General features: G+C 43.6%; 1 protein-coding gene across 3 annotated transcripts in view; it reads right to left on the minus strand.

Annotated features, from left to right (window-relative positions):
• uvrag (UV radiation resistance associated gene) overlaps window positions 1–23,057 on the minus strand; it is a 347,124-nt gene extending 324,067 nt beyond the window's left edge. The window contains exons 1-2 of one of the 3 annotated variants that reach the window (XM_043692472.2): window positions 22,824–23,057; window positions 5,040–5,108 (exon numbers count right to left, since the gene is read on the minus strand). In XM_043692472.2, coding sequence (XP_043548407.2) covers window positions 5,040–5,108; window positions 22,824–22,883 — 129 coding nt within the window. In that variant the 5' untranslated portion in view covers window positions 22,884–23,057. Of the gene's footprint in view, window positions 1–1,590; window positions 1,698–5,039; window positions 5,109–22,823 lie in introns of those variants that run through there. The other 2 variants (XM_043692474.2, XM_087988432.1) reach the window with 2 other exon arrangements.
• Window positions 23,058–23,385: the final 328 nt, after the last annotated feature.

Genomic DNA, 23,385 nt, shown 5'->3' on the forward strand with positions numbered 1-23,385 from the left:
CAGCTCATTTCAGACTCAAACCAGTCGAGACAAAATTATCCCCATTTCTTGGGGCTTCATTAATTGGTTGACAAATTTGGAAGTTAGTTAGTAATGGCAACCATAACATACATTCTCAATTATCTGCTTCACCGAAAGACTTTCAGAAAAGTAATCTGCAGTCCCTAAAAAGTCTGTACTGAGGGGGATTCTGGAACTGCAGCAACATTGTGAAGTTGCTGAAAACAGCTGGTGGGTTCAAAGGCTATTAAGGATGATGGCTCTCACCAGTGACATCCACAGGCCAAAGAATGGAAAATGTCTTCTGCTATGTCCTATCAAGCTTTTCAAGAAAAATCAGACAGTTAGCTTTTCAAGACATTCCCTAGATCAACCCACATTGTAGTCCTTTATAGATTCACCATATACCTTTTATGCAGTTTCCCAAAAAAACTTTAATTGAATAAAAACAAACTCCATTAAAGTTTTTTGGGAAACTGCATAAAAGGTATATGGTGAATCTATAAAGGACTACAATGTGAGTTGATCTAGGGATCGTCTTGAAAAGCTAACTGTCTGATTTTTCTTGAAAAGCTTGATAGAGACATAAAAGACATTTTCCATTCTTTGGCCTGTGGATGTCACTGATGAGAGCCATCATTCTTAATAGCCTTTGAGCCCACCAGCTTGCTTCACACTGCTGCATAGAATCCAGTGTTGCAACAGTATTGGAACAGCCATGTGAGGGTACAGCAGGTTCAGGAGCACAAGTCTTCAGTATCCAGTACCTCCAGCTGTTTCTTGATCTAGTGCCAGGCAAATCAAATTGCATGACAATTAGCATCTGTTAGGGAGCTCTGAAGGTAGTTAGGATGAATCAGCAACTTAGCACTTCTGGATGAAAATTGTTGTACACGTTTCAACCTCATCTTTGCACTCATACACTGGATGATCTTTTCATTCAGGATAGAGATATTTGTAGATCCTCCACCTCCTGTGAATAATTGCCCACAACTATTCAGATTAAATAGGGCAGACTAGAGCTTAGATTTGATCCATAATTTGTGGCATCACTAAACCCAGTCTTCTACTTACTGCTTATTGTTTGACACATAGGTCCACCACATTAACACCTCATTTAGGCATGACTGGGACTGCCCCCAATATGCCCTCGTATACTCATCATTCATATCCACTTCAGTATGAATGAGTTATATAGTCACAGAGTCAAAGAAAGAAACCCTTCGGTCCAACCATTCCATAGCAACCGTAATCCCAAGCTAAACCAGTCCCATGTCTCTCTAAACCTTTCCTAACCACATACTTATCCAAAATGTTTTCTAAATGCTATAATTGTACCCACATCCACCACTTCCTCTGGAAGTTTGTTCTACACACTATCCATTCTGTGTAAAAAAAAATTTGCCCTCCCCCCGCGTCTTTTTAAAATCTTTCTCCTCTCACCTTAAAAACATGCTCCCGGTCTTGGAAACCTCCACCCTCGGGAAAAGACACCTACCATTCACTTCACTTGCATACCTCGTGACTTTACAGACCTCTATGATCACCCCTTAATCTCCTGCTCTCCAGTGGAAAGATGTCCTCACCTACCCTAGTTTAAACCAGTAATGCAGATGATCAGAATGAAGACGACAGGATTTCATAATCCAAAAGCTGGTGCTTTCAGAGATGCCACCATGATCCCCCAAGTTGGTTCCTTGCATCAAGTGCACAATTTATCACTGATTTGCACACTTGCTACTGTACAGCACTCAAATGTTTACATTGTATCAACATCAGAATTGGAATAAACAGCCAAGATCAAACAAAATAAGTGAACCTCTGAACCACTATCGCGGATCACTGAACTCATGGCAAAGTCACGCTGTATGTGTATTTGTAGCAATATCACTACACATTAGCTGTGGTTTGGCAACACCATCAACTTCTAATCATGCTTCACACTTTCAAACTAGTCTAACTTTACAGACAGCAACAATTATTCTTCCCATTGGGAAAAGAGTGTTGATGTTGCTTTTGCGCTCTGTTTTTGTCAAAGTTCTGTTTCATTAATAAAACAATATCTGAACACAGCTTGTTTGCACAGTTCGATGACACAAGGTCAGATAAATATCTAAACAGTAATAAGTCACTCAGTTGCACACAAAAGCATTGGAAGGTAGCAACCATCTTTTAAAGTAGTAATGAGTTTTCAGATTAAGTGAAATTCGCTTCAACTTGGCTCCACTTCCTACAATTAGCCATGTCAAAGGAAACATCTAGAAAGCCAATACAAGTGTACCTAGTAGAGTGCAATTGAAATGATGTGGTTTAAAAGAATTTTACATTCCAATTCAATTTTTACACATTAATCCAGTGCCAGCACTGTTGCAGTTCAAATTCAAACTGCAATTTAGACTCTGCCGTTTCATTCATGCCCAGAGACAGTTGTATGAAAGCGAGCCCACAAGTTTGTTAAAAACAGTTGATTGTGCAGAACTGTGCAAAAATACAAGGGACTCAGCCTATATCAATATTCAGGATTTCTGTTGGGTGAAGAAACTACAATGACCTAGTGTCCTACATCATTTGATCAAAATTGTTAATTATCTTTTGTTCTGACTTTAAGCATTTGAAATTCTCTTCCAAGAAGGGAGACTGGGTCATTGCGTCAAGACTCGGATACATTTTTGATTGCCAAGATGTGGATATATAGAGCCTTTCCCATGTAAAATTGCCCTAGTGCTCTGTGGAGTGCATCAAGCAAACTTTGTCATTTGTTTTAAGTGTGGATTTTCTACAAAGAGTTTGAACAAACTAACTTTGAAGACTTTTCAGGCAGAAGACAAGAACTAGGTGCAAAAGTTGGTGGTGGTGGTGGTTTGGGGGGAGGGGGTGGGAAAGAGAGAAGAGGGGGGGTGAATCAATTAGTTCAGGACCTCTGCCTTAAGCAGCTAAAAGCACACCCAATGATGTGCACTGGCGTCCAAGCAAATTGGTGAGCATAGGTTACATGTGAACATGAACTAATCAGAGCAAATTACTGCAAATGCAGGAATTTGTACCAAAAACAAAACATGCTAGAGGTCACAGTAGGTTAGGGTGCATCAATGAAGTTAAAAATCACATGACACCAGGTTGTAGCTCAACAGGTTTATTTGGAAGTATGAGCTTTCAGGGTGCTGCTCCTTTGTCAGGTAGCTAACCTGGGTGTTGCGAAATTTTTAACTTTGTCCATCTCAGTCCAATACCAGCACCTCCACATCATAGCATCCATGAAGAGAGAGTAAGCTAATGTTTCAAGTTTAGTTAACTCATCAGAGCAACCTGAACTAATACACTGGAAAAGTCAGGCCTAGAGATTACAAAATCGGTCATCACTTGATCACTGGTAATACAATCCAACAAAAAAAAAACAACACAGCATGTCAGCCATGGTATCATTGGTTACAAATTCCAGTCCAACTCCAGAGATTAGATTAGATTCCCTACAGTGTGGAAACAGGCCCTTCCGCTCAACAAGTCCACAACGACCCTCCGAAGAGTAACCCACCCAGACCTGTTTCACCTCTGACTAATGCACCTAACACTATGGTCAATTTAGCATGACCAATTCACCTGGCTTGCACATCTTTGGACTGTGGGAGGAAACCGGAGCACCCAAAAAAAACCTGCACAAACATGGGGGTAATGTGCAAACTCCACACAGACAGTTGCCAGAGGCTGGAATCGAACCTGTGGGGCAGCAGTGCTAACTACGGAGCCACCGTGCCACCCATTGGGTGCAAGAATCAAGGCCAACAATCCAGTGCAGTACTGAGGAGAGCATTGCAATGTTAGTCAGGTCATCCTTTGTTCAATCAAGGCCCCATCTGCCCCCTTAAGTTGGAGCATGAAAGATCCCATGGCACTATTGGGGACAGCAGCAAAGCAATTTCCCCAGTGTCCCAGGGAAACAATCTGTGGTGAATGAGATATACTTTGGGCATCATCACATTGTTGTTTCTGGGAGCTTGCCGTACACAAATTGGCTTGCTGCATTTCTCACAACATTAATGTTTCATGCCAGAAAAAGGTATATTCATTTTCATATTACAAATCATTTAACAAAAACATGCGGGACATGTGCATGTTAGAAAGTCACCACAATACAATGAGAAACTACTTCTGCATTAAACAAGGTGACTGTAACCTAAATTTTAAATTTAAGAAACCAGAGTACTGTTGTTCATGTTTACAATAACCCCAGTAGGAATGTCTCATCTCCATTGCTTGTGTGGCAACGCTTCATATGTAATTTCGCCTTGGCACTATTAGATTAGATTAGATTAGATTAGATTAGATTAGATTAGATTAGATTAGATTGACATGCATTTTAGACCAGCCCATGGATGATATGGAGGACACTTACATACCACTTTGTAAAAGCAGTGTCTTGACCAGTTTAAGAAAGTAACACAACCCAAAAGCACTTGACAATGCAAGACAAAGAAATAGTCTGTGCAGAATCTGATTAGTCTCAGGAATAGTAGCCACCTGACTAGGACAATATATCAATTTGAAAAAGACTTTTGGACAAATAGAAATACATTCATAAAGCTGTGTATAATATTTTAAAGTATACACAAAAAAAAAAGTTTTCAACTGAGAAAGGGTAAGCAAAAAGTCAAATCGAAGTACGCAACAATAGTTTCGAAATAAGTTGTTACTCCATTAAGCAAAACAGCAGTACCTACACAAGCCCTAGAAATGAAGCAGAGTCCAGAGTGCGGTGCTGGAAAAGCACTGCAGGTCAGGCAGCAGCTGAGGAGCACTAGAATAGACATTTTCGGGCATAAGCCCTTCATCAGGAATGGCTTTTGCCCAAAACGTCGATTCTCCTGCTCCTTGGATTTTTCCAGCACCACACTCTCAACTCTGATCTCCAGCATCCACAGTCCTCATTTTCTCCTAGAAATTTAGCAGGTTAATAAGTGACACTTAAAAGCATTGACCAAGATACAAAAGTTGGCTGAGTGCAGCAACAGGAAACAGAAACAAAAAGGGAAGGATAAACGTACTTCACCACAATGGGAACCATATCCCGGTAATTTTGAAGAGCCAAGTTCATAAGTCAGCAATGGGAAATACTTAAATAGAAGCAAAGACAACTAGTCAGAATTAGCACTCCAGAATGGAAAAAAAACAGTACTAAAGGCTCGAGTGCTACTGCACATTTAAGATATTCAGACAGGACTTAAAGCAAAAGGTGTAGAGTCATTTGATCATTGGTAATAAAATCAGCAAAACCAAACAGAGGCAATGGATCAGTTTGGGAAACCTGGTCAGCGTGGACAGGTTAGACCAAAGGGTCTGTTTCCATGCCGTATGACTGTGAAGAGGGACATTAAATCACATTTAAGGTTAAAATGATTAAACACTAAAGTCATATGATTAAAGTGAATGCCAAGAATACATGAAAGCTATTGAAAGCAAAATTAGAAAAACAGCCTGAAGATAATTAGGCGAATAAAGAAACATTGATGGACTGGGGGAATGGGGCGAGAGAAGAGAAAGGAAAAAGGTGACGAGCAAATGGTGGACTCCTGAAATGGTTTAAGAACAAAAGCTGTACACACTGAAGCTCAGCAGGTCTGTCAGCATCCGTGGAAAAACAAACAGTTAATGGCTTGACACTCAAGAACTGAAAGAGATTGAAAAAAAATGGCGATTGTTATTGTACGTGTACGCATCAATTGAACAGATGGCAAACTTACCCAAAGAGACAGGGACAGATAATGGTGGTACAGGGATACAGATGTACATTAGAACAAAAGCAAAGCCAACAAGACAGAAGTGAGTCATGCAATTGGCATTTGGTCTCAATGTAAAGGAGACTGTATTGTGAGCAGTGAATACAATAGGCGAGTGCAAAAATAGTCAAGTGAATCAAAGTAGTACAGGTAAATCACTGCTTCCACCTAAAGGTACGTTTTAGCCTTGTACAGTGAGGACAGAGAAAGCAAAATGGCATGCATTACCCGTTTTGTTATTGCATGGCCAAGTACAATGGGGTGAGGTGAAGAGAGGAGGAAAGTGTTGGGAGTGATAGGGAAGTGAACCAGGGTGTTAAAGAGACCTCGGCCCTCTCAGAATAGTGGCACAATTTGATGTGGACATCAGTGGAATGAAAAAGGAAGGATGCGAGGAAACCTCCTCTTTGTTCTGGGAGAGGAAGGAATGAGAACAGATGTAGGCAATGGGTTGAACATTGACAGAGCCCTGTCAATCTCCAAAAAGGGGGATTCCTCAGTTGAGAAAAAAGGAAAACATGTTGGAAACATCCCTGTGGAAGTGGAGAGAAGGATGCAAATTGGAGGAAAACGTTGACGGACTTTTCCAATTCTGGTCAAGAGTAGAAAATAGAACAGATGACACCACTGATCTATCAGAGAATTGAGAGAAATGGCCCCAAAAAAAACTGAAACAAGGAATATTACACATAGTCCAATAAGAGTCAGACATACCTGGGAGTTCTAATGATACCAATAGCCACCCCCGTGACTTGGGGAAAGAAAGAAGAGTTAAAGGAAAAACTGTTTCAGGCAAGTTCAAACGTGTTGAAAATATCTGTGGAGTTCTCCTCCCTGGAGGGTGGTAGAGCAAGGGTCACTGAATAATTTTAAAGGTACAGGCAGATAAATTCTTGATTAACAAAGGATTTGAAGGGTGTCTTAGTCATCAGGAATGTGCAGTTGTGGACCCAGCAAACCTGGGGCTAAAAGTGGCTACTCTTGCCAAACATTACAAAGTTCTATGCTAGCATTTATGCTCCACAAGAGTCTCAACTTCACTTCATCGAACACTACCAGTGCATCCTTCTATTCCCATCATCCTCAGGCCACTACCAAGCTTTTTCCACAATCTCACCACTCTCTAGGAGCATGGTTTCTCCTGGAATACCCATTAGCGACAGTCTTAAAATTTATAACGCCTAGCTCAGGACTCCCTCACAAATGGAAACATCTTCATGGTCGACAGAATGTTTACATTAACAGACATTAGAGCAATTCCCTCAATCAAATTCAGTGCAAGTGGAAAATTAAATTTAGAATCTAATGTAATACAGCAAACAATGCTTCCACTCTACAATACCGGAAACCTTGAGGAAAGCAAAGCAGTCCACTGGCATTATTAGCATGGTACAGGAAAATAAAAACTTGCACTTCGCACAACCTTAAAAGCATTTGACAAAAAACAACAATTTTTTGAAATGTAACATTTTGCAATACAGAAAACATAGCAACTAATTTGAACCCAAACTCCCACAAGTAAGGTGAGGGCCCATGGTGTTCGAGGTGAGCTACTGGTATGGATTGAGGATTGGCTGTCTGACAGAAGGCAGAGAGTTGGGATAAGAGGTTCTTTTTCGGAATGGCAGCCGGTGATAAGCAGTGTCCCGGAGGGTTCAGTGTTGGGGCCGCAGCTGTTCACGTTATGCATTAATGATCTGGATGAAGGGACTGGGGGCATTCTAGCAAAGTTTGCCGATGATACAAAGTTAGGTGGACAGGCAGGTAGTACTGAGGAAGTGGGGAGGCTACAGAAGGATCTAGACAGTTCGGGAGAGTGGTCCAGGAAATGGCTGATGAAGTTCAATGTGAGCAAATGCGAGGTCTTGCACTTTGGAAAAAAGAATACAAGCATGGACTACTTTCTAAACGGTGAGAAAATTCATAAAGCCAAAGTACAAAGGGATCTGGGAGTGCTTGTCGAGGATTCTCTAAAGGTAAACATGCAGGTTGAATCCGTGATTAAGAAAGCAAATGCAATGTTGTCATTTATCTCAAGAGGGTTGGAATATAAAAGCACCGTTGTGCTACTGAGACTTTATAAAGCTCTGGTTAGGCCCCATTTGGAGTACTGTGTCCAGTTTTGGGCCCCACACCTCAGGAGGGACATACTGGCACTGGAGCATGTCCAGCAGAGATTCACACGGATGATCCCTGGAATGGTAGGTCTAACATATGAGGAACGGCTAAGGATCCTGGGATTGTATTCATTGGAGTTTAGAAGGTTAAGGGAGATTAATAGAAAACTTACAAGATAATACATGTCTTGGAAAGGGTGGACGCTAAGAAATTGTTTCCGTTAGGTGGGGAGACTAGGACCCATGGGCACAGCCTTAAAATTAGAGGGGGTCAATTCAGAACAGAAATGCGGAGACATTTCTTCAGCCAGAGAGTGGTGGGCCTGTGGATTTCATTGCCGCGGAGTGCAGTGGAGGCCGGGACGCCAAATGTCTTCAAGGCAGAGATTGATAAATTCTTGATGTGACAAGGAATTAAGGGCTTCGGGGAGAACGCGGGTAAGTGGAGTTGAAGTGCCCATCAGCCATGATTAAATGGCGGAGTGGACTCGATGGGCCGAATGGCCTTACTTCCACTCCTATGTCTTATGGTCTAAACAAAGGCAATAATGTTTTTGATGGAGGGAAAACATATGGCCAAGCCACTAGCGGGATTCCCCTGCTTTTCTTCGAACTAATGCCATGAGATCTTTTACTCCCTCCCAAGCAGAGGTGGTTGTGACCTCAGTTAACACCTCATCTGAACAGCAACACCTTCAACAGCATGTTGCAAGAGTTCCTTCAATGCATGTTTGAATAATGTCCTCAATTGCTGCACCGATTCATACACTCAAGTCATCAAGTGGGACTTAAATCCAAGGCCTTGCAATTCAAAGGCCAACAGCTATCAACTGATCCATGATTGACACTTTTATAAACAAAGTTTTGTTACTGTTTAAGGTTTCAACATTGACCAAGCAACACGCTTCCCGCAGCAATGTCCTATGGCAGTGCTCTCTCTAATATTGACACAGATAATGCCAATCTAGGCCATCAATGGGTGAAACAGTTTAACCCACAATTATGGCTTGTACAAATCTTCCAAACACTGGAAGGAGTACAAATTAGAAAAAAAGAGTCAACTTATATTACTGATTGCTTTCAGCTGAGGAGTGAGCGACAGGATGCATACAAAATGAGTGTTGCTTTTTTAAAAAAGCAAATATTTTCTGCTCTAATCTAAAGTTATTACATTAATAGTCAAGATCTATACTACAGTCTTCAAAACAAAGGATTAAAAACAGATGCACCCAAAATCCAAATCAGGATCAGGAAAGGCTGAGATTGCTAACAGTATGGAGGCAATCTAGCAGAGGGTAGCTATCCACTCCAACAACCCAAATGATCTCCAAGGAGTGCTGAACACCTCTTAAAATCTAACCAAAAAACTAAACCAACCTTAAATATGCAGTTTTCCAACTTCCAAATGGCTCCCATATCAGTGCCTACTCGACACCAGATTTGCAAAACAGTCAATTTCCTCAATTCTGCATACAAAAGTTTTTTTTTAAGTAGATTAGATTCCCTACAGTTTGGAAATAGGCCTTTCGGTCCAACAAGTCCACAGTGACCCTCCAAAGATTAACCTACCTAGACCCATTCCCCTACCCTATATTTACCCCGACTCATGCACCTAACGCTATGGGCAATGGCCAGTTCACCTAACCTGCACATCCTTGGATTGTGGGAGGAAACCCACGCAGACGTGGGGAGAACGTGCAAACTCCACACAGACACTCACCCGAGGCGGGAATCAAACCTGGGTCCCTGACGTTGTGAGGCAGCAGTGCTAACCACTGAACCACCGTGCTTTTCATTTGACTGGTGCTTAATGTCACCAAGAGACAATAAGACAGAGAACCAAGCCATTCAACCTGAAGATTCACCGATTACCCTCAACTCCACTTGCCGGTGTTGAACTGCATAACCCTCGACTCACGCACACACTAAGAAAAAAAATCAGGACGAGAGATTTGGCTTGTCCTTCAATATTTCCAAAACACATCTTAACTAAAGCTTGGTTAGCCAAATGGTCCACCTTCAATTATGGTGGAGGAATTAATTTGAAATAGGTTGGGCAATCCCCACCTTTCAGAAAAGGTCATTAGTAAGATCCAACACCAGATTGCAGAGGCATCAGTTCACCTTTCTACTAACTACAGGAGCAGGTGTTTGCAAAAAGCAAGATCACTCGAAGCTGACAAAAAGTCTTAGACTATTGTGGATATTTTAATCTGCACTTCTGTACAACACAGACTTGACTGCCTTATCAGCGACATGCAAGAGCACTTGAAATTCTAACAACAATGCCTAGACCACATTCTCTGGCTCAGTGATAGAGACCATTGACAAAAATAAAACAAGTGCCCTTATTGAAGCTCACTCTACAACCATTCAGGAAAACCCCTGGAAAGTGAACTTGGATAAACTGGATACCGATTGGCTGAAAGTTGTCTTGCGTGCCGGGCCTGCTTGGTGAACTCTCAAACATCCAACATTCCAAGGGAGATCTAAGAAGATGCATCAAAGACACAATGAAGCCCTGTGAAGCACAGCAACTTTGAAATTAACGATCACAAAGGAACTTGCTACCAGTTCTTCACAAATGAGACAGTTCGCCTCAAGCTGCAGACTGAGTTATAACATCTTCAATGAGGAAGCAAAGCAATGCTAGATAGGGAAGCAAATGCTCACTACAGATCCGACTACTTTGTGGAACATCCTATCCCGCATTCCCAATGATCTACAGGTCAAGAGTGGGATGCTGGAAAACACAGGTCAGGCAGCATACAAGGAACAGAAGAATCGACATTTCAGGTAAGAGCCCTTCATCATCATCATCCCTGCTCCTCAGATGCTGCCTGACCTGCTGTTTCTCCAGCACCCCACTCTTGACTCTGACCTCCAGTATCTGCAATCCTCACTTTCTCCTTGCTCAATCACATGAAGACAGAGACAAAAAGAAAAAAAAACTTAAGCCCAAGTAGCATCACTTTCAAACAGAGGGACTGCCAACAGCAGTCAATTGAGTAACATTACAATGCTGTTTAATTAATCCCTACAGTTGGAGTTTTAAACCTTAGGAAATCAAGTAAAAAGAAGAAAAAAAATGAATTTCTTTAAAACTAAAAGGGTAAATTGGCTTGTCAAAATAGGATCAGGAGGGAGCAATTCAGCCCCATGCTTGTGCCACCAATGAGATCATGGCTCATCTGGCACCTACTTCCACACATCTGCCTTAATCCAAAATCCCATCACAATTTTCTTTACTAAACATTACTTTCAATTAATATTAACAGCATCAACTGCCAATTGTGGGAGACAGCTCCAAACATCTACAATCCTGTGTGTAGTGGTGCTTCCAACATCTCTTCTGAATGGCCTGGCTCCAATTCTCAGACAATGCTACCTATTTCCAGAATCCAAACAGTGAAAAAAGCTTACCGACTCTGTCTTTTTCTGTTAATGTCTTGAAGACTTGAATCAGATCACCCCTTAACCTTCCCAATTCTAGCAATTTGTATAATCTCTCCTCCTAATGTTTGAACTCCAGTTATTAGTCTTGTAAAGCTAAGTTATACTCCCTCCAAAGCCAACATATCGTTCTGGAGATGTGGTGCTTAAATTTGCTCTCAATACTCCAAGTAGGTTCTAACCAAGGTTTTGTATAGCATTAGGAGAAAGTGAGGTCTGCAGATGCTGGAGATCAGAGCTGAAAATGTGTTGCTGGAAAAGCGCAGGTCAGGCAGCATCCAGGGAACAGGAGAATCGACGTTTCGGGCATAAGCCCTTCTTCAGGAATGAGGAAAGTTTGTCCAGCAGGCTAAGATAAAAGGTAGGGAGGAGGGACTTGGGGGATGGGCGTCGGAAATGTGATAGGTGGAAAGAGGTCAAGGTGAGGGTGATAGGTCAGACTGGGGTGGGGACGGAGAGGTCAGGAAGAAGATTGCAGGTTAGGAAGGCGGTGCTGAATTCGATGGATTTGACTGAGACAAGGTGGGGGGAGGGGAAATGAGGAAACTGGTGAAATCAGAGTTCATCCCTTGTGGTTGGAGGGTTCCTAGGCGGAAGATGAGGCGCTCTTCCTCCAACCGTCGTTTTGTTGTGGTCTGGCGATGGAGGAGTCCAAAGACCTGCATATTCTTGGTGGAGTGGGAGGGGGAGTTGAAATGTTGAGTCACAGAGTGGTTGGGTTGGTTGGTCCGGGTGTCCCAGAGGTGTTCTCTGAAACGCTCCGCAAGTAGCCGGCCTGTCTATAGAGGAGGCCACATCGGGTACAGAGGATGCAATAGATGATGTGTGGAGGTCCAGGTGAATCTGTGGCTGATATGGAAGTTTCCTTTGGGGCCTTGGAGGGAGGTAAGGTGTGGGCGCAAGTTTTGCACCTCCTGCGGTTGCAGGGGAAGGTGCCGGGAGTGGAGGTTGGGTTGGTGGGGGGTGTGGATCTGACGAGGGAGTCACGGAGGGAGTGGTCTTTACGAAATGCTGATAGGGGAGGGGAGGGAAATATATCCTTGGTGGTGGGGTCCGTTTGGAGGTGGCAGAAATGACGGTGGATGATGCGCTGTACATGGAGATTGGTGGGGTGGTAGCTGAGGACCAGTGGGGTTCTGTCCTGGTGGCGGTTGGAGGGGCGGGGCTCAAGGGCAGAGGAGCGGGAAGTGGAAGAGATACGGTGGAGGGCATCGTCGACCACGTCGGGTGGGAAATTGCGGTCCTTGAAGAAGGAGGCCATCTGGGTTGTGCGTTTTTGGAACTGGTCCTCCTGGGAGCAGATGCGGCGGAGACGAAGGAATTGGGAGAATGGGATGGCGTTTTTACAGGGGGCAGGATGGGAGGAGGTGTAGTCCAGGTAGCTGGACTACAAACCGACCGACTCCCACACTTTTCAGCACCTGTTAGTGGCATTTTTAAAGATTCATGGACTTCAACTTCCAAGTTTCTTTGGACATCCATTGTATTTCACTTCATACCATCAAGAAAGCAACATTTTCCTTACAACATCCATTATGTGAACTGTCTGCTGCAATCTCTTTCACAGTGATCAGTTTTCTTACTTGTCAATTTACCCACTGAAGTAAATTGGCTAACGAAAACACTGGCAGTAACGGATCTGATTTTAACTAAAGTCTAATGGATGTAACAACTTGATCTGTCTCAAACTAGTCCCCACTGCTGAGAGCAGGAGACAATGGAATTCAACTACTATACTTAGGCAACAATTCAGTTTGTACTTTTTGACGCTCTTTATCAATCTGGGGCTCAACAGCTACTTGAAAAAGCTTCATCAGTTTTCAAACCCATGAACGCTAATGATGCTATGAATCCTGGTGAACCCAAAATCTGCCAATTATCTATTCATCAACAACTTTCAAAACACATCTTAAATCCCTAGGTTATACACCATAAAGCTGGAATTACATTCTAAACAGAAGAGGCAAAAACCTGCACGATGGCAGAACGGGCTTGCCTATATTTTAGGGATCAGCCACCAATGCTGAACTTCAAGTCATTCCAGGTACATATTTGTGGCGATAACATGAATACTTCCACTGTTTAGTCAAGGAATTAGAGCAGATACAAATGATTTGATTAGATGTGGAATCCCCTACTTTCACGGGTACAACCAAATGAGTAGGGCTGCACTTTCTAATTTCCTCACTTAGTTGTACCAAACACACTGTTGTCTGAAGTCCCCAAGAGTTGTGGACATTTAATGAGGCCAGGGACCCATTGGGCAGCTTCAAATGGATATTTAATGCTAGCACTGCTATGATAGTTCCTGTGGTTCCATTTGGTGCTGTAAAGAGAGATATGATGATGCTACCTTAAAAGCACATCAGTATAGTCCTGAGCTGCACTGATCAAAATAGCCAATTTAATATGATTGAAGCATCTTTGTAATTTAGATTTATGACGTCAGCCATTATCAGCATTTGCCAGATAGCCAGCTGTTTGGATAGGTGAAGGGAATGTTGTCAACAGTGCAACCAACACACCTACAAGTCCCTCAGTTTCCACAGTCTGTTGTGGTTTTAGGTTAGATTAGATTAGATTCCCTACAGTGTGGAAACAGGCCCTTCCACCCAACAAATCCACATCGACCCTCCAAAGAGTAACCCACCCAGAGACCCATTTCCCTCTGACTAACATACCTAACACTATGGGCAATTTATAACAGCTAATTCACTTGACCTACACACCTTTGGACTGTGGGAGGAAACAGGAACACCCGGAGGAAACCAAGCAGACACGGGGAGAATGTGCAAACACACAGACAGTTGCCTGAGGCTGAAATAGAACCTGGGAACCTGGTACTGTGAGGCAGCAGTACTAACCACTGAGCCACCATGCCACCCAGTTTCCTCCCTACGTATCTGCTTGATCACCTCCAACACTTGACTGACATAGTTAATTATGCTCACCTAATCTATAATGCATTTCTCAACTGTATGGCAACACCTCTTCCTCAATCTAAACCTTTACAGCAAGGAAAGATTATTCAGTCAAGACTACACAGCACATTCCTGCCAGTTACCTACTTTAGATAGCAGCTAATCGCCTTCCTCAAACTTTTCTGAAATTAAAAGAAAAACCAAAGTATTATATAACCCAATGGCACATTCCAAAACTGATCCCAAATTAGTGGCCTCCTTTGGGAGCTTCTTTCATATACTATAGAAAATGTGGGAGAAAGTTTCTCTCATTTCCAAGCATGGTAAAGAGACATTTTGTGCTTGGTTCTTTGCTTGTATTCCAAGACAAAGCCACCTTATCCAAAGCTTTATTTGAAGATTGGTGTCATCTCTCCTCAGTCTGTTATCCGGATATATCAGTACCTTCAGCCTCTTGGGTAATAGACACTGATCCTCCTAATCTCAAAATATTACATACTACATATTCTGCATTATCACAATGCAGAAATCAAGGCTCATCACAGCATCCTAATTCTCTACTTCAGACCTTCCAAACAGCGCAGTATTTAGCAGCCAGGTTTCTGTCTCTGCTGAATTTCAATTAGCCCATTTAAATTTTCATTACAGCACAACACCCAACAAAACCACATTTATTAAGATCAACATTAATATTCAACAAAGTTACAAATAAATGATCACCGAATGCCAGGGCACAACAGTTTAACAAGCTAAATACCTTCTCGCAGTGAGGTGACCACATTTAACTTTTCCATTACATTGCATTGCATTATAATATCTTGAACCATTCGGACCATAATCAGTGCAACAGACAAAATAAAACACAGCCACTTAACAAGTACATCACATAAACTGAAGCCAATGAGTCTGGAGACAGGTATAAATACAAACATATCCCAATCTGATCTATCATCAGGAATTAAGAATCTGCACAGTAATGCATGCCAAGCATCAATACACATGAAATAAGAACAAATGCTGGAAATATTTGTATCAGGCAGCACTGGTGGAGATCAGTTCCAGGGAAGGTCAATGCTCTAACTTATTACTCTATCTACCTTATGACAAATGCTACCAGACCTGCTGGATATTTCCAACATGACAGTTTCCATTTCAGATTTTCCAGCACCTGAACATTGTTGCTTTTGTTGTGGCAACACATGGGATCCTCCATCAGGTTCCCTTTTCAAACCAGGAGAGGAGGAAGTCATTGGAAAATGTATGGAAAACGCAACAACAAAACACTCAAACCTCAGATGGCACAGAGAATCAAAACCAGTTAACAATAAACTGAGTTAATGCTCACAAGTAGAGCAGCCAGCACTTCTACATCATCCTTGTTCTTTGAAATATGCAACAAGTTCATTGACACCAATAGTCAGTTTGTCTTGTGCATTTGGCACATGGTACTATCTACACCAAGCCATAGTAATTATTATTATGAGTCAAATGAACAGTTGAGTATCAGGAATATGGAGAAACTACTCTCTATTAATAAGGATCCAGGAGATTGAATTCTTAAGAGATGATAAAGGCAGATACTTAAGAGGGAAATCAGGAGGGCAAAAAGGGGACATGACATAGCTTTGGCAAATAGGGTTAAGGAGAATCAAAAGGGCTTTACAAATACATCAAGGACAAAAGGGTAACTAGGGAGAGAATAGGGCCCCTCAACGATCAGCAAGGCAGTCTTTGTGTGGAGCCGCAGGAGATGGGGGAAGATACCAAACGAGTATTTTGCATCGGTGCTTACTGTGGAAAAGGTCTTGGAAGATATACAATGTAGGGAAATAGATGATGACAACTTGAAAAAATGTCCATATTAAAGAAGAGGTAGTGCTGGATGTCTTGAAACACAAAAGTGGATAAATCTCCAGGACCTGATCAGGTGTATCCTCGATCACTGTGGGAAGCAATTGCTGGGCCACTTGCTGAGATATTTGTATCACTGACAGTCACAGGTGAAGTGCTGGAAGACTGAAGGTTAGCTAACATGGTGCCACTATTTCAGAAAGGTGTTAAGGACAAGCCAACGAACTATAGACTGGTGAGTAGTGGGCAAGTTATTGGAGGAAATCCTGAGGGACAGGATGTACTTTTACTTGGAAAGGCAAAGACTGATTAGGGACAGTCAACATGGCTGTGTGTGTGGGAAATCATGTCTCACAAACTCTATTGAGCTTTTTGAAGTAGTAACAGAGATGATTGATGGAGGGCAGAGCGGTAGATGTGATCTATATGGACTTCAGTAAGACGTTCAACAAGGTTCCCTGTGGGAGACTGGCTAGCAAGGTTAGATCTCACAGAATAGAGGGAGAACTAGCCATTTGGATACAGAACTGGCTCAAAGGTAGAAGACAGAGGGTGGTGGTGGAGGGTTGTTTTTCAGACTGGAGGCCTGTGACCAGTGGAGTGCCACAAGGATCAGTGCTGGGTCCACAACGTTTTGTCATTTATATAAATGATTTGGATAGGAGCATAAAAGGTAAAGTTTACAGATGACATCAAAGTTGGAGGTGTAGTGGACAGCAAAGAAGGTTATCTCAGATTATAACGGGATCATGATCAGATGAGCCAATGGGCTGAGTGGCAGATGGAGTTTAATTCAGATAAATGTGAGGCGGTGCATTTTGGGAAAGCAAATCTTAGCAGGACTTGTACACTTAATGGTAAGGTCCTAGGGAGTGTTGCTGAACAAAGAGACCTTGGAGTGCAGGTTCATAGCTCCTTGAAAGTGGAGTCGCAGGTAGATAGGATAGTGAAGGCAGCGTTTGGTATGCTTTCCTTTATTGGTCAGAGTATTGATTATAGGAGTTGGGAGGTGATGTTGTGGCTGTATAGGATGTAGGTTGGGCCACTTTTGGAATATTGCTTGCAATTCTGGTCTCCTTCCTATCAGAAGGATGCTGTCAAACTTGAAAGGATTCAGAAAAGATTTACAAGGATGTTGCCAGGTTTCGAGGATTTGAGCTACAGACAGGAGTTGAACAGAGTGGAGTGTTTTCTTTGGAGAGTCAGAGGTTGAGGGGTGACCTTATAGAGATTATGAGGGGCATGGATAGGATAAATAGACAAAGTCTTTTCCCTGGGGTGGGGGGAGCCCAGAGCTAGAGGGCATAGGTTTAGGGTGAGGGGAAAGAGATATAAAAGAGACCTAAGGGGCAGCTTTGTCACGCAGAGGGTGGTGCGTGTATGGAATGAGCTGCCATAGGAAGTGGAGGAGACTGGATGGGTACATAAATATAGGAAGGGTTTAGAGGGATATGGGCTGGGTGCTGTCAAGTGGGACTAGGTCAGATTGGGATATCTGGTTAGCATGGATGAGTTGGACAAAGTCTGTTTCCGTGCTGTACATCTCTATGACTATGAAACATGTTTGGGTCTTGGAGTGTTTTTGGGCTTTTCAGGTATGCAAGCAGTCCTCGAAAATACAAATGAGAAAATATGGCAAGTACAATCTTATAGTTAATAATTCTCATCACTAATTGTAAAACACTGCACGGCTTTGCTTCTACTGATACTCATCGTATAGTTCATTGAACTATTGTCAACAATGACTGATAGTTTATTTTCCTAAGTGGCACAATTCTAAAAACACAGAGCAGGCTTGAGGAGCTGAATACCTATATGTTTGCCATGTTCATATGTAACTATGTGCGGACCTCAAACCTGGGATCAATACATATAAATCCCAGGAAGGTGGGAGGACAAGTGAGAAAGCTGTCAAAAATCATGTGGGAGCCCTGTCTTTTCTTTCATACAATAGAATATAAAAGCAAGGGCATTTCTCTAATTCTCAATGAAACAGTTTAGGCCACAACTGAAATACAGGATTCAATTTTGCGCAGCAGAGTAGACAACCTAGTGTTTTGTGTTCTACCTAGAGATACATCAGTGACTCCATGGTTAGCACAGCCGCTGGACAGTGCCAGGGATCTGGGATCAATTGTACCTTTGGGTGACAGTGTGTGGTGTTTGGTGTGGAGTTTGTTGTGTGTGTGCGTGCATGCATGCAAGGGGAGAGGGGGGTTAGTATGGACTCAATGGGTTGAATGTTCCACACTGTAGGGATTATATGTACTATGGTTAACTTAGAAGTTCGGAAAAAAGGAAGCAGGAAAGAAAGAATCTCACAAAGAATGACAGACATCAGTTAAGAGAAGAGAAAAGCTGGGATTGCTTATCGAAGGCATAAACCTTACTTCAAATCCCAGACAAGCCCTTACGTCCCAGGTGCAATGGACTAATTGACCTCCTTTAGAGCAACAATAATTCTATCCTCTCCTAACAGAGAAGGCTTAGTGATTTGACTAAGATGTTCCAGGTCATCAAAATTAGATCAAGTAAATAAGGATAAACTGCTTCCAGTGGCATGGGATCAGAGGCCTACAGAACAGATTGAAGGTGCTTAGGCAAGAAAAAAAGTGACACAAGGAAACATTTTTTAGAAACAAGTTAAGAATTGAAATGCTCGAAAAGGGAATCCAACAACATTCAACAGTATTTTGGATAAGGTAAAGCAGGAAACAGAAGTGTGGGAAAGAGCAAGGGAAAGGGCACAATTTGGACACCACAATAGAACTAGTACTGGGAAGAGAAGCACAATGCCCCACACTCTAAGATTCTGTAAGGTATTTACATCAAAACTCCCCATTAAGCCCTACCTCAAGGGAGTCAGGTGATAAGCGCTGAACCAGAAAAGATGCAAAGTTAGAAGTATGGGTGTATCATTAACAGCTGGAAAAATTAAAATCAGTCGGCAGTTTACCGTAGGTCAAGGGAGCAGGGTCAGAAGACCAAACCTGGGCAAGACGTGGATAAAGTGTAGAAACAAATTTGGGCCATGAGGAATCAAAGAATTAAGAATTAATTAAGACTTATTAAAACTTGTAAAAAGTATATCAAGCAGCAATTAGATTTACAGGACTGATGTTTTATTAATAGTTCTAAAATTGCTGAGCATTGCTAAGTTTTTTTTAAAGCAGGAGCAAGGTTAATTAATAACTGAAGGAATGTGAGGGTTCCCTCCACCTTGTGAATGCAGACCTTCTGTGATGTGAAAAAACAAGAAAGTTTCCCCATATTCTAAATAACCATCTCTGCAGGAAGTATGGTCAGTTGAAGCAGCTCGAAGTTTCATCAAATAGTATCAGGCATCATCGTGGTGCAGTGAGGATGAGAGCTACATGGACAGCACAATAATTGATGTAGTCACTCCACATCTGGACAGTATCCAGAGCAAGGAAACCAATGACCAGAAAGAGAGATCAAAATAAACAGCCAAGTCATGCATGGGTCCTGAGGTACACACTGCTCTCTAACCAGTACTCACTTTTAACAAGTGTGATGGCTCATCCAGAATCAAATCGATGGCACCACAAATGGCTCGGATGCACATTGGGATATAAGATAAACGGGAATATCCAACAATTGGTGATTTCAGTCAGGCAACAAAATAACTATATTGAGGCATAGTTTTTAGGCAACCAACTAGTGTGCATGATATGGTTGAACAAACTTGCAAGGAAGCTTCAAAGAACTTCAAAAATTATACAGTGATTATATTGGGCGATTTTAATTAACCAAATATAAACTGCAAAAGTTGCATTATGGACAGAAGGTGGACAAGAGTTCTTAAACAATTTGCTTTCATGAGACATGAAGCACTGCTATAGCTGGCTCTCAGTTATAAAATAGGTTAAGTAGATCAAATGCTCGCAAGTACATTTGGAGGGCAGTAGTCAACGTTTCATTTGGTTTAGGGCGACTAAGAAAAGGATAACAAACAAGCCAGAGTAAGATTAATTAATTAGGGGGAAAGCTAATATCAACGAAGCTTGATTTGGAGATGCCCTCCAACGCATCTCGTCCACATCCCGCACCTCCGCCCTCAGACCCCACCCCTCCAACCGTAACAAGGACAGAACGCCCCTGGTGTTCACCTTCCACCCTACCAACCTTCGCATAAACCAAATCATCCGCCGACATTTCCACCACCTCCAAACAGACCCCACCACCAGGGATATATTTCCCTCCCCACCCCTTTCCGCCTTCCGCAAAGACCGTTCCCTCCGTGACTACCTGGTCAGGTCCACGCCCCCCTACAACCCACCCTCCCATCCTGGCACCTTCCCCTGCCACCACAGGAACTGTAAAACCTGCGCCCACACCTCCCCATCACCTCTAGCCAAGGCCTTTAAGGAGCCTTCCACATCCAAAGTTTTACTTACACATCCACTAATATCATTTATTGTATCTGTTGCTCCCAATGCGGTCTGCTCTACATTGGGGAGAACTGGGCGCCTCCTAGCAGAGCGCTTTTGGGAACATCTCCGGGACACCCGCACCAATCAACCACACCGCCCCGTGGCCCAACATTTCAACTCCCCCTCCCACTCCCACTCTGCCAAGGTCATGGAGGTCCTGGGCCTCCTTCACCACCGCTCCCTCACCACCAGACGCGTGGAGGAAGAACGCCTCATCTTCCGCCTCGAAACACTTCAACCCCAGGGCATCAATGTGGACTTCAACAGTTTCCTCATTTCCCCTTCCCCCACCTCACCCTAGTTCCAAACTTCCAGCTCAGCACTGTCCCCATGACTTGTCCAGACCTGTCCTACCTGCCTATCTCCTTTTCCACCTATCCACTCCTCCCTCACCTATCACCTTCATCCCCTCCCCCACTCACCCACTGTACTCTCTGCTACTTTCTCCCCACCCTCGCCCTCCTCTAGCTTATCTCTCCATGCTTCAGGCTCACTGCCTTTATTCCTAATGAAGGGCTTTTGCCCGAAACATCGATTTCGCTGCTCCTTGGATGCTGCCTGAACTGCTGTGTTCTTCCAGCACCACTAATCCAGGTTTAATTGGAAGCACACTAGCTTTCGAAACGTCAATGAGGCTGGAATAGATCTTTGAGAAAACTAAACTGGATGTCAAGGATTGCAGAAAAATTTGGACAATAAATTATCTTCAAAGGAAAGATAGTTTGGATAACTTGGGAGCAACATAAACAGAGAATAGTACAGACCTTCAAAACTATGTAGACAAGATGAAGTAACATGTGGATAGGTAGAGATTTTGGTAGGAAGAACAGGAAGAGGCAAAATCAAACAAAGGGCTCACTTGGAAAGTGGCTACTGGACCGTAAGGGTGCATACATGCAGACATCATGACAGGCAGGACTGGTTGAGACAGCAATTAGTAAGGCATTCCATATTCCAGGCTTCAGTCACAAGCAAATAACATACATGAGCAAGGAGATTACATTGAATCTGTCCAACACTTGAACGTGGCCTCAGCTGGAGTACTGCATTATTTGAGTACTGTGTTTAAGGAAGGATGTGAAGGCATCAGAGAAAGTGCAGAAGAGGTTTACCAGAATGAAATTCCTCATATCAGTTATGATACTAGATTGGAGAAGTCGAGACTCTAATTTTAAGAGGTGTTTGATCAAAATCGATAGGTCTGGACAGAGTAAACTGGGACAAATTGATCAACTTGAGACCAAAGAAACACAGAATTGAACTATTGGTTAAAAAAACCCAGGGCATTAGGTGGGTACATTGCTCCCCACAGCAAGTGGTCAAGTTTTTCCTTTAGGTGGAGGCAGGGTTCAATCAAGACTCTCAAGAGTGAATAAGGCTGTTACCTGAAAATGAAAGAGCAAGGAGAGTGGAGGGTGATATTCAGACATAAAAAATTGAGGGTCATACATTGGGTAGACAGGAAGAAACTTTTCCCTTTGGTGGAGAGATCACTGAACAGGGGCACAGATTTAATGCAAGCAGGAGGTTTACAGCAGATGACAAAGAAAAATGCTCTCACCCAGGGGTCAGCAGGAATCTGGAACTCTCTGCCTGTGAGAGAGCAAGAACCCTCCTAACATTTAAAGGAGTATTTAGGTGTGCACTTGTAATGCCAAGACATAAAAGGCCAAGTGTTGGAAAATGGGGATTGGAATAACTAAAACTGTGAATGCTGCAAACCAGAGTTTAGAGGAATATGGGCCAAGTGCTGGAAAACTGAACTCGGTTAATTTAGGACAGCTGGTCGGCATGGACGAGTTGGACCAAAGGAGCTCATTCTATTATGTGCAGCTCTAATGACATGAACAGACCACCATCGGGTGGAATGACCTAAATCTTATGGCCTGGGGGAGGGGGAAAGAGAGAAGAGAAACAGTCCAGTCTCGATTTGCGTTAGAAAGACAAGAGTGGCTCAGGGGCACCGACTCGATGGGCCAAAGGGCCTTTTCCCAGGCTGCCGGACTTGGGTGGGAGAAGGGACCCGGTTAAGGCGCAGGAGACAGGAGGAGCCGGCACCGCCAGGAGGAGCCGGCACCGCCAGGACGGGCCGAGCGGCCTCTCTCTCCCCCCCGGGGCGCGAGGGGAAGTGAGGAGCGGCACCCCCGCCCTCCACCTGCGCCGACATCCCGCCAGGTTGTTTATAAACAGCAGGAGGAGGGGGATGAAGCCGGAGGGTACCCCCGCCGGGCCCCAGGCCTCCCGCCGGCTCCTTACCTGCTGGGAGCTCAGCTCGACGTGCACGGCCCGAGACGAGCTGACATTCCGGGCGTTCATCGCCTTCCCCCGGGGCGGCGGCAGCAACTACGACGACTCCTCGCGCCGGCCTTCGAACAGCCGAGCGGTAACGGTCCGCGGCAGGAGGCGGGCGATCACCTCACAGCACGACAACAACAACAACCGCCACTGGCTGGCGCCTCCTCCGGCCCGCTCACCGACTCCTACAGAGCGCCTGCGCCAACCTCCGACACCACATCCCGCCCACCGCCCTCCCCTTCTATTGGTCAATCCGGTCCAGTGACGCCGCCATGCTTGAGGGAAGACGCCGCTGATTGGTCGGATTGCCACCCCATGGTGCTTCTGTCAAACCATCTCGAGCCACGCCCTTGCGTCGGCGCGTTGGTTCAGATGACCCGTGACGTCGGAATTAATGCCCATGCTCGGTCACGGCACTCACGGCGAGGGGGCGGTGCTAAAGAGGGCAAGGGGCTGCAAAGCAGAAGTTAACAAAGAGGAACAGTCTGATACAATGGGGAACACAGTCAGGCTGATTGACTGG

The sequence above is a fragment of the Chiloscyllium plagiosum genome, unplaced genomic scaffold, assembly GCF_037043375.1.
Source record: "Chiloscyllium plagiosum isolate Xiang-an unplaced genomic scaffold, Cpla_swu_hap1 HiC_scaffold_6, whole genome shotgun sequence".
Classification (NCBI taxonomy): domain Eukaryota; kingdom Metazoa; phylum Chordata; class Chondrichthyes; order Orectolobiformes; family Hemiscylliidae; genus Chiloscyllium; species Chiloscyllium plagiosum.